The sequence below is a fragment of the Indicator indicator genome, chromosome 31 (genome assembly GCF_027791375.1).
Source record: "Indicator indicator isolate 239-I01 chromosome 31, UM_Iind_1.1, whole genome shotgun sequence".
NCBI classification, from domain to species: domain Eukaryota; kingdom Metazoa; phylum Chordata; class Aves; order Piciformes; family Indicatoridae; genus Indicator; species Indicator indicator.
Window position 1 is genome coordinate 1843663 of NC_072040.1, and position 12554 is coordinate 1856216.

General features: G+C 40.8%; 1 protein-coding gene across 1 annotated transcript in view; it reads right to left on the reverse strand.

Annotated features, from left to right (window-relative positions):
• TOX (thymocyte selection associated high mobility group box) overlaps nucleotides 1-12554 on the reverse strand; it is a 196328-nt gene that overhangs the window by 5488 nt on the left and 178286 nt on the right. The window contains exons 6-7 of the mRNA XM_054394740.1: nucleotides 10988-11068; nucleotides 1058-1444 (exon numbers count right to left, since the gene is read on the reverse strand). Coding sequence (XP_054250715.1) covers nucleotides 1058-1444; nucleotides 10988-11068 — 468 coding nt within the window. The remainder of the gene's footprint in view (nucleotides 1-1057; nucleotides 1445-10987; nucleotides 11069-12554) is intronic.

The window sequence follows — 12554 nt, forward strand, 5'->3', positions numbered from 1 at the left end:
CATGTTCACTTAAGCGTGCCTAACACAACCTGCTTTTCTTCATGTTCCTTCCAACTGGTCCATGTCACAGTCAGCACAAGGATAACAGCACATTTTTTTCAGACATGCCTTCTTTTTGTTTGTAAAATGTGCTTCCCCAAGATGTAACATTTAACTTATTTCAGATAGATCTCTGGACACCTCTGTTTGAAAGATGCCTCCTGAATTTGGCAGGGGAGACAGGGATGGTCTTCTGAAGAATGTTATGATCATCATGGTTAGCACAAACAGTTCTACTGAAGTTCCCCATCATCTGGATAAACTCAGTCATTTATTCTTGCTGTTGAAAGACTAAGCCCTCAGACCACACTACTACAGTTTTGGAACTGTGCAGAATCAAAGCTAACCCACGGCTCTAAACATCTCTCACAGTCTCACAGTACAGTAGAGGTTGGAATGGACCTTCAGTGATCACCTAGTCCAACCCCTTGCCAAAGCAGGATCACCCAGGGTAGTCCACACAGGAATGCATCCAGGTGGGTTTTGAGTGTGTCCAGAGAAGGAGACTCCACAACCTCTCTGGGCAGCCTGTCACCCTCACTGTACAGAAGTTTCTCCTCATGTTGAGGTGAAATCTTCTATGTTCAAGCTTGTACCTGTTGTCCCTTGTCTTATTATTGTGCATCACCAAAAAGAGCCTGGCCCCTTCCACTTGACACCCGCCCCTCAGCTATTGATAGACATTGATCAGATCCCCTCTCAGTCTTCTCTTCTCCAGATTAAACAGCCCCAGGGCTCTCAGTCTCTCTTCACAAGGGAGATGCTCAAGTCCCCTAAACATCCTCCTGGCTCTCCCTTGGACTCTCTTCAGCAGGTCTCTGTCTCTCTTGAACTGGGGAGCCCAAAACTGGACACAGCGTTCCAGGTGTGGTCTCACCAGGGCAGAGCAGAGGGGGAGCAGAACCTCCCTAGACCTGCTGGACACCATTGCTCACTATGCTGACTTCTGAATGACTTCTTCCCCTCCCCCTCTCCCTCAAAATATAATTCCCCAGACCACTGAGAAGCTCAAACTTACTTGCTGCATCGTAGGTGAATGTAAAGCAGACTGGACCTGCATGGGTAGCTGGTTCCCAAGGGACTGCTGCATTGAGATGGGTTGGTGCTGCTGGATGTTGAGATGCTGGTGCAGAGGGGGGCTGATCTGAAGAGGAGGTGGTGGGGACACAGCCATGTTTGCTATGGAAACAGTCACTGGCATTTGGTTGTTGGGCTTGGGTGCTATGTTCCTGGGGATATTGGCATGCATGGCAGTAATGTGAGGATTCATCCCTGGTTGTTGGTGGTAGTGGGAACCGAGGTACAGTGCAGAGTGAGCCTGGGTGGGGCCATGGAACACTGACTGCTTTGAATTCATCATCTGAGGTTGTGGGGAGGCTTTCACATCCACAGGTTCACTGTAGCTCTGTTAAGAGAAACAAAAAGCAGATGATAATAATTAGAAGCTACAAAATGCTGCTGTTCCACCCCCTGGAGTCTGTTTAAGAGTCATATCATGGGAAAACACAAATCTGGACCATCAAATTGTCCTTAACATGGAGCTTAGTTATTATACCAGAAGAAGAATTAATCCTTTTTGCCTTACACTTTTGTTGAAAAAAAGTACACTTTTCTGTAAAAAAAACAAACAACAAAACCAAACAAAAACAAAAGCAAAGCAAAGCAAAACAAAACAAGTTAGCTCTTCTGTCTCCTGGTCTAGCCTGACATTTTGCTCTTTCCAAACTTGGAACTGGCATCACTGACCTAATAACCTACACAACAAAGACAACCAAGCCTGTCACATTTATTCACATAAGCAGCCACTTCTATTGTCCTCAGATTTGATGGTCTGGTTGAAAAGAGATTCAGGAGGGTGAGTTCCAGCACAAGTCTGCAGTGATCTTTGACATTGTCTCATTTTCCCATCTGCAAACCAGGCAGAAGAGTTGCAGTGTCCTTTACCACACACATTGATAACTGCTCACAGGGCTTTATCAGCTAACATGATGGAGAGGCTAAAGCCCATCCACAGCTGTTCTGCTGCATTGAACAAATACAGCAGTTGCTGTGCCAATACCTTTCTTTTTTGAGGCATTCAGTGCTGGGATGCTATCCACACCCGTGTCAAACATGTTTCATGAGCCACACATTTAGAAAAAAGAAGAATATTCTGAATGTTTTCACTTTTAGCAAAACTTCATTTATTAATCCCACTCAGAAAGTTCTGAACATTCACTTTAAAACTAATGCCTAGGTAAATCAAAACCCATCTTACTAAAGCTGGAAGAATACTGCAGAGGACATTAGAAAATGCACAGACTTTCAAAAATGCTGTGGCCTGCCAGGATTTCCTAAAGCTGCTAGCATTAGAAACCTTCCATTAATGAATGTTCATTTTAATAATATTCTTTGCTCTGATATTTACAACTTGTTTCACCTGGCTTAAACTCCATTTCAGTTGGTTTCCATACCCTTGTTTTCTTCCACCTTCTGAGTATCCTTTCTTTTAACATTTACAACTTGTTTCACCTGGTTTAAACTCCATTCAGTTGGTTTCCATACCCTTGTTTTCTTCCCCCTTCTGAGTTTCTAACTTTGTGTGCTCAAGTAAATGATGAAAATAATTTAGGAATTAACTCCCATGAGCTCATAGGTGGGAATCGTAATTTGCAGCTAAATCAGCCTAGGATTAACAGCCAGTGAGAGGTGAAATACGCTGGGAAAAAAAATATGGCAGAAGTGTTCCTCTGGAGAAAGCAGTCACTTTGTCAAAATGAGGGCTGAAAGATGCATCTATGCCCTTATTCTGTGACCTCCATGTCATGTTTGCTCAGTTTACAAGTCACAGTAAGTTTCCTGTTCCTCTCAGCACTCCAGGGTCAGTGAAGTCTCTTTCTATTCTTTCTGAAGGATGAGCTATCATCTGATGAGAAAGGTAACTTTGTTTTCCCTAATTGCAGCTGCAGTTCCAGTGGCAAATCCCCTTCTTTTCTTCAGTACACTGAGGACAGTTAGGTGAAGATGATAAAATGGATGCAGATCTCTCTCTGTATGGATCTGCTTGGCTGTGCTCTCACGTGGGTGCACGCCTGTGCAGCAGGTATTGCACACATCTGCAGGGTTCCAGTACAGGCATCAAACCCCACAGAGAGTAAATGGTAAACCCACAGAGAGTAAATGATAAAGCCTGAAATAGGTGCCACATCTGCCAGTTTATTGCTATTATTTTTAAAAGTCTGAACACATGACAACAGGAGAAATACTTTCCCCTTCTCTCTTCAGTTGTGTTTTTAGGACACTTGTGAGCGTGGGAACAAAGTCTGGCAGGTTTGCCTAAATTTCAGAGATTTAGAGAGTTTGCTAAATAGCAGCATGATCAGAACACTCCTCTTTAGTGAAGGGGCTCTTTACATATTTCAGGAACTGTGTACTGTGTTCTTCTTGAGGAACCTGAAGTTCTCCTCATCCCTTTATGAGGACAGCTCACCTTTCCATGATGTAGCTGGTCCAAGCTGGGATAATTGCTCCTGAAGTGTTGAAGGGCTAATGGGTTTAAGAGTTCCTCCTGGTGAGGAGGTATCAAAAAGCCTTTGCAGCACTATTTGACATACTGATAGATACTTATATTTCATCTGTGACTATGATGATGTTGCCATACACCTCTGTAACAAAGGTACAGTGAAGCACTTTAATTACTGGATGATCCTGAGTCCATGTGTAAGTGGTGGGTGCAGGGCCCACGCTGGTAAAATTACAGAGAGATGAGATAGTATCATTCAATACTTCAAATACCAGATTATTTTAAGAGGAATAGTACAGCCTTGGGCCAGAGATGAATAACCCTTGCTCTGCCTCTGAGAAGGACATCTTCCAAGTGATCCAAAGGGACTGTTCCAGTTGTCTCAAGCTATCGATGAACCTGCTGCATCTTTCACTACCTCCTGATCCAGTGAAAAATCACAAATCTTCACTTTCAGACTATTTTGCCATTACTTAGGATGCTTTAAATCCTATGTGATCCAAGGCCAAATTGCCCAATGCCAGTGTAAAACACAGCAACATTATCAGGTCCTGGGAATCTTGATAAATGAACCCATGAAAAGCTATTCTCCAGCATGCTGCACTTTCAGCTTTTCCTGCAGCTGGGTCAGAAGCACAGATTTTGCAGGTGCTGCAGAAACCAATGGATGATGTCAGATATCTTGGCCTTGTTATGTTGCTTTACTGTGAAATATACCAAATGATGCATAAGTCACGCTATGATTTCAGGGACAATTATTGATTTCACAGATTTGAATGAGCACTGCAGATGTCCAGCACAGCACCAGACAGTCTTAGAGAAGGACTTTTACTGTCAGTAGAACTAGGAGTTAAGAAAGAAGGGATTTGATTAGCCAATATAGGCTTCAAATGCACAGTCATGTCCCTAGCCTTGAAGATTGGAATCCACTCAATTTTCTCTTGCCTTATTCAAAGAGAAGAGCAGACAAATAATTGAACAAAACCCCTTCTGAGTTAATTAATCTGCCCAAACCAGCATAAACAATATAAATCTCTAAGTCTTGGCATGAAGCTATAGGATACAATTCATTCACAGATACACAGAGTGGAAACCAAAGCTATCAATCTGTACATGCAGGCCACTGAGCACTGAAGGTTACTATCTCCTGCCCACTGCAAGGTCTTCTGCTGGACATAGAGAGAGAAAATCTTGGATCATTTCTCTCAGAAGTGTAGACCTACCACTAGAGGGTGAAAGAATATCACATTTGGTTCATGGTGGGAGGTGTCATTGTACACCTACATCAGCCAATACACTCTTGGACCACAAGGGTAGGAATGCCTCCTATGAAATTAACTGGAGTTTGGATCACAGCCCAACACTGCTACTTCAGTGTTAATGTCTGGATGTCCATTTCATTACTTATGAAATCCAGGTAGGACCTGGGCAGCAGAGGCAGGGAATCATTGCCAATTCGTGAGCACTGCTCTTGGCTTGCACTTCTTCAGAAGCACACCTAGAAACTCCCAGAGCCTTGTTGCCAGCAAGTAGCCCATGCAGATATACATACACCCATGAATATCAGCATACATGCTTTGTGTTCAGCTTTATCTGCTGTAGCACATGACACCAGAACATATGGAAATTAAAGAAATATTTTGCAATAATTTCATTCTGGTAAGCAGCACTTATCTAATGTTGCTGTTTGGAATATAAAATAAAAAACTCAGTGTTGTCTCAAAGAAACCATAAACCTTCTAATTACAGAGAAAAAAGCTATCTTTTCCTTATTATTTTCTATTTTTTATTCTACTGGTTTATCAAACTACATGAAAGTTCAAAGCCTTTCAGCTGGAGCAATGTAATTTCAGTCACTACAGAGCAACCATTCTCAAAATATTTTATTAACATCAACAATTAAGCTCTCCTTTCGAATCAAATATTCAGTAAATACATTCAGTAGGCTCAGAACACTCAGTAAATGTTCTTGGTCCTGTTGGATGCCTATATGTCCTTTAAATGCATGCTGAGAAACCTCCTCAAGAGCTAGGAGATGAGCCTTGTGGCTAATACAGTCAGCAGAAACTTTTCTGTCAGTGCAAACAACTTTACTTGTGGGTAAACAAACTCAACCTATTCCACACACAGAAGATTTTCTTTTTCACACAGGCAAAAGGGTTAAAATGTAGCTTGATTTCAAATGAGAAACAGGTGCTTCTCTTTAAGCCAGATACAGAGCTCTGGCATCCTCCCTGCCCAGCCAAGGAACAGGTCTAATGTGAGCCTTTCAAAGCCTAGAAAAGAGTTTGAGTTCAACTCAGGTTTCACCTGACTGTGTGTCAGAAACTGACATAGTTGCCTCCCAATCCCTTTTGGTGATGGTGCCATGTGCACATCTAGACACCAGCGTCCATCCTTGAGCCACGCTCAGGAATTCAACCATTCTCAGACTCTCTGCCTAGAGTGAAGGTTACATTGGGGTAACAGCAGTGACTATGTCAGCTGGGACCAGGAAAGTCCAGGCTGTGGTCAAACTTAAGCAGGCCTGACTCAGCTTTAAATGAGCTCTCTTCAGTAGTGTGACATTAAAGAGGCAGATAGAAGGAAATTGGCTGAATATTTATGCTGCTCCTACAAAGCTTACCTAAGCTTAAGTTCGCATCTGCTGTCTGTGCTGTCTCTTTGGTGGAAGGAACATCTTGAATTGTTTATTCCTTCTCTCAGCTTTTCTGTGTTCACATAATCCTTTCTGGTTTTAACGTTTTTGACATTTTAGGTCACTTCCAACACCAAGCCTGTCCTTGAGAAGAGTCTCTTCTTCTTGTCTACATGGGCTTGGCCATTTTATTAATAGTCCTGCAAAGCTGTTTATGAGAAAATAACTTCTCTCCAGCAGCATTTTCTCTTTGCTGCTTAGCTCTTCAACTCCTTTAGAGATTCCTTTGACTTAACTCTCTCCACTCTGGCAGAGAACTTATCTGAATATCTGCAGTACAGCTGCCTTCCTACCTAAGTCACAGGAGGCTCTTAGCAAATGACGTTTCATAGTTTGTTAATTCCAGTCACCTATTGCAATAACAACATCTGGGACTCTGGAGAGTTCAGAAAGCTTTTTGACACGTTCTTGACGTTTCAGAACAAAGGAGTAAGCCATGGGTTGTCATCTATAATTAGCTGAGGTGGCTCAGAAGAACATCTTCAAATCTAAATATACATTTTGCCATCATCTATAGGGGATTGTCATGGATTCATTCAGGGTCTGTAAGTAAAAATGGATATTTTATGAATGTAACCTGGGTACCTGTGATAGAGGATATGCAACTTTAATTTGATACAAGTGTTTTAATTCCCCAAATGGAAGCACTAGGCTAATAGTGAAATCTGGTTTTATTAACTCACTTCAAACACAAACACAGTTCCTCTCCAAATCAAAATCTGGCTTCTCTCAAGCTCAAGACATTTCTGTCATTTTTGGCAGTAATTCTGTGAGAGCATCTCTTGTTTTTTTGCACTGCTGAATGTAAAGCTAGATTTAGCCTCAAATTGAATTCATGGCATTAACTTAAATAGAGTTTGCTCTACATTTTCAGCTGCAGTAGATAGTTGGTTTCCTTGCTAGAAAAGATGATGGCCTGCTTGGTGTTATCATCAGATTAGACAATTGTTTTACAAATATATGTGTTTATTTAACAAATCATAGAATGGTTTGGGTTAGAAGAGACCTCCAAAGGTCATTTAGTCCAAACCCACTGCAGTCAGCAGGGACATGCTTCACTAGATCACGTTGCTCAGAGCTTTGTCCAGCCTGACCTTTAATGTCCCCAGGGATGGGGCCTCAACTACCTCCCTGTTGCAGTGTTCCACCACCCTCATGGTGCAGAACTTGTTCTGATCCCTGGAAAATTTCTGACTACCTCACAATAATTTCAGAAAGAACATAAGACATGAGGTATCACAAAAGCATGAAGTACCAAGTAGCTGAAACTTTTCCATGTCTATTCACTGCAGTCTTAAACGACTTAAATTCCTTCAGCTGTTCAATTGTATTACAAGACAGGGACTGTAAGAGAGATTTTGTGTGCCTGAAAACTCTCTGGTTACAAATTGCTCTGCTAATGGCACTAAGGCAATGTCAGCCTTACTAGACATGACCTTTAGTTTTTTTATGAAGCATAATTGCAAGGTGATGGGCTGGGAAGGTTGCCTCTGCCATATACTTCAAGAAGCAATTTCACATGTCCGAAGGATTTGCCCTGTCCACAGAACAGCAAAATCTCCAATGCAGCAATGTCAAATGAGGACACCACTGATAGAGCAACATCAGAGTTTTGAAATATGCTCGAGCAGTTGGAATTTGAATAATATTCTCCTTGCTGAGAGGTTTTAGTTTCAGCCATAGCTGCTAAAAGATGTCTGCATGAAACCTGGAGTTGTGTCACTACATGGAGAGAATTAAAGAATCATTGAGCCAGAGAGAACAAAACAGGGAAGAGAAGGTCTTTGAACTACTCAAACAGCTAAAGTTGTTTTTCTGTGGTGAACACCTATAGGTATTGCTTATATGCACATATACATTATGCCTATTAAACACAGAATATGAATGTATTGGTATATAAATACACATAGATGCACTTCTATCCATCTATGGGTGAGATCAGATGACCTCTAAAGGTCCCTTCCAACCCATTCTGTGAGTCCATGATATATAATATATGAAAACATTTCATGTTTACCCCTATACATCTGTATTAAGCATACATATGTATTTGAAAGATGCAGCAAAACTCTGATGTCAGCCAGAAAAAAAAAAAAAAAAGGCTGGATAAGCTAGAATTAAAAAAAAAAAGTGCTTGTTTTATGAAAAAAAAAGTAAAATTGCAATTCACAGCATTTTATGTAATGCTGTACAAATTACCAGATACCAGAGACTGCATTTCTGGACCTGAATAGTAGTAAAAGTTGCAACTAAGGGCAAATCTAAAGACACTTGTTTACAAAGCAAAGGCTTAGTCAGTACTATAAGCAATATGGCAATCTGCATAGCAGAGGAGATAATGCTTTGTTATGGGATTTTGACTTCACATAGCAATTGCTACACCTATGAACAAACTCAACAACAGCCCCATTAGTTTCAATAATTATGAAAATAAAAATTTAAAAAGGAGAAATTGCAGGAAATAAACTGCTAGATTAAATGGGAATTAATGCATAACTGACATATTTACACAATCATATGTCTACCTTATTTACTGGGTACAGGCATCACTAAAGCATTTAAAATTGGACTGGAGACTGGCAATCCTGTTACTGAAGGCTTTGGTGACACTTCCACTCTTTTCAGTTGTGATTTTCTCAAAGAACAGTCTGGAAGTATACATACTGGGTGTCTGAGTGACTTCTGGGTGTCTGTGTGACAAACTTCAACCAGAACTGTTCAGCACCAGTTTCAAACCATTGCCCCTCGTCCTGTCACTCCAAGCCCTCCCAAACAATTCCTCCCCAGCCTTCCTGTAGGTCCCCTTCAGATACTGAAATGTAACTATAAATGTCTCCCTGGAGCCTTCTCTTCTCCAGGCTGAACAGGCTTAATTCTTTCAGCTTGTCTTTATACCAGAGCACTGCTGGGATGAGCAGCACAGAAAATCCTGTAAAGAAGCAAGGTTAAACGAGATGCAGTAAAGACAACCCAGGAGCTCCCAGGGTGAACACCTGATGCTAAGCATATGAGATGAGACTCACACAGAGTGTGGTGTAAAGTGTAAACCAGACCATGGGAGCAGCTCATTAATATTGCATGACAGCATTTTTGAAAAAGGTATGTTACTTTTGGCATCTATTAACTTTGGAGAATGAGCCCTTGAAATCTTAATAACATTCTCCCAAAGTAGCTTTTATGGAAGATAATTTAACACAAGGACATAAAAGACCAGATGGACTCCAATCTTAATAATGTATTTTATATATATACAGAGAGAGATATATTTCTTCATGCTTACATGCTTGTCCAAAGCACTACAACTCCTCTGGTGCCATATAAATATTTAATAATGATAATTTAAAATATACTGATCTAATATTACATCTGGGGGTTTCACATCCTTATTCCAAAATGGACTTGCTTTAGTTACATGCCAGCTCTGTTGGATTCATTGAGTGTGTTCATGAGCAAGCAATTAGTACTCAGCTTCGTTAAGTTTATATTCTGATACTTTCCACACTAGAGGAAACCATTACATTATGGGCAGAATTTAAATAATTGCTTAAAAGTTAAGAAAATGCTTCAGTGCTTTTCTGACTAACAAGAAATTTAAATATTTGCACAAATGGATTGATGCACTCAACTGATAAACAATCTTTTCAATTTTTGTTTCTGAAAGCAAACCTCAGAAAATGCCATAATGGACTTTTTTTTTTCTTTCAGATAAAATAAAACCAGAATAAAAATAGCCTTTTCTTTTTCTTTTATTTTCTTTTATTTTCTTTTCTTCTTTTCCTTTCTTTTCTTCTCTTTTTTTCTTCTCTTTTCTTTTTTCTTCTCTTCTCTTTTCTTTTTCTTTCTTTTCTTCTCTTCTCTTTTCTTTTCTATAAATATGCCACTTTAATGTTAAGTTACAGGTCTTTTCCAACTGAAACAATTCTATGATTCCACACAGAGTGTTAATGTGAACAGTGTCCATGTTGTGCAGAGTAATGACACACAAGCTATTTTCACAAGGGAAAAGTTGGCTTTATGCATTTCTTCAAAACCTATTGGAATACCTTGAACTTTTTAGATCAATCTTTAGCCAACAAGAAGAATATTTAAAAAAAAAAAAACCTGTTTGTGTGCATGTGGTAGAATCATAGAATTAATAGAGTTGGAAGGGACTTCAAGGATCATTTAGTTCCAACTCCCCTGCCATGGGCAGGGACACCTCACACTACAGCAGGTTGCTCAGAGCCACATCCAGCCTGGCTGCAAAAACATCCAGGGATGAGGCTTCCACCACCTCCCTGGGCAACCTGTGCCAGTGTCTCAGCACCCTCATGGGGAAGAACTCCTTCCTAACATCTAATCTAAATCTCCTCTCCTCTAGCTTGGATCCATTCCCTCCCAGTCCTATCACTTCCTGACATCCTAAAATCTCTTCTGACTGTACATCTTTAACTAGATCAGGTTGCTCAGAGCCCTGTCCAACCTGGCCTTGAGTATTTCCAGGGGTGGAGCATCTACCACCTCTCTGAGCAACCTGTTCCTCTGTTGGGCTGTGATGATGCTCCCAGTCTGGAGCAGTGCTGTCTCTATGACCAGAAGCAAAAGGATATCTTTTCATGGACAGATGACTTTTTATTGAGCATTTGCACCTTAAACCTAAATTTAAGGTGATAAAAACCAAGGCTATTTGCACTAAATACTATGGGATTGAAAACGCTTTGCAATATGTCACTCTATATATGTGTGTATGGATACACATTATGTGTTACCTTGGATACAAGGCTTGCTCTGTAGGCAGCTAACTGCTTCAGATATTCCTTCTTGGCAGCTTCAGTTTTCTTTTTGTACACCTAAAAACAAAGAGTGTTACATTGGTAAATTAATCTGGTTCTGGTTTTCCCTATCACATCTTCATAAAGTCTTGCTAGGTAAACAGCCTTCCCTCCTCCTGTTGCTTAAAGAGGTGAAATAATAAACATCAAATATTTTAAAGAAAATACTGTTCCAACTTTGAAACACCCTTTAACCACCCGGCAGGACTCAGGAAACAATATCCCTCATAGCATCTCAGGTTTCATTTTCAAGTGCAGCGCGGGGTGTGCTTTCAAATGGGACCTTTAGGGATGAGGAGAGGCAGGTGTGGGCCTCTCCACTGGCTTCCACTTGTGAGATGAGTTAAAACCCTCTGGGGAAGAAGAGAATATGCAAAAAGACATTCCAGCTAAATGAAGGAGGAGATGATGGCCCCACACAGATCAGCTAAGAGGTTGTCTTCCCTGGATAAACTGTTGGGGGCAGTCACAGAAGTCTCATGGAGCTGCTAAGGATAATAAATGTTAGTCATTATTCCAGTCTTGATCCCATATCGGTCTAATTAACTTCTCAGGAGCATGGAGCTATTTCTGTACATTTCTCTCAACTCACCAAGTTATTTTAAATGCAGCATGTGCACAATCTCCTAATAAAAAGCTTGGAGAATCACTTCCATTTTGCCCAGATTTCAAGATCAAAGATTATCTGCAGGGTTAAGCAGGACCTCATAGCACTACAGTAGTGTGATGCCAGAAAAGCATACATAGATATTTGGGGCTGAAAGTTCTCAGGAGGAAAACCAGTTTCTGACCCCAGCTAATGCTTTGGTGTTAGCCATGGCAGTCACAGATTGAGGAACAAGTTAGCATTTCTCTTTGCAAATATTATCATGAATTACTCAGTCTTCAGGTTTTGGGGGGTTTTGTTTGTTTTCTTTTCTGAAAAGCTAGACTTAGAAGTCATGCAAGCTTCTTTATGTAGCTATTCAGGACTGACTCTCAGTCTTTCTTATTGCAGGGGGAAGCTTAAAAGATATCCAGATGGAAGGTTTAAAAGTAAGGGAGACAAAGGGAAAGAAGATTCACTTTTTTATTCCTGTTATATTTCACCATTTTTAGGTCACATGCCAGAGGTTAATTCATGTGTCCATGGGCATTTGGGATTCACAATACAACATAAAATGGAACTGCAGTTTTGAGTCTCTGCTGTGCACTTCTCCAGCCAGGTGCACAACCTGGACACCTGCAGAGAGCCTCCATAAAGAGACTAAAAACTATCCACACCTTTCCCCTCCTACTCCACACTCCCTACTTAACTGATTGACTCAAAGGCAAAAGATGGGCAAAGCTATTTGTTACAAATTTAGGGTCTTTTCCTGAATTCCATGGCTGAGAAACACGCAGGAACATCCCCTCCCCAGAAGGATAAACTTTATCAAGCTCCAAAGTGGTCTCTTTTGATCTTCCAATGCACTCAAACCAGCGGAACCCGGAATGAAGAGGGCCTGGCAGCACACACAGAGGA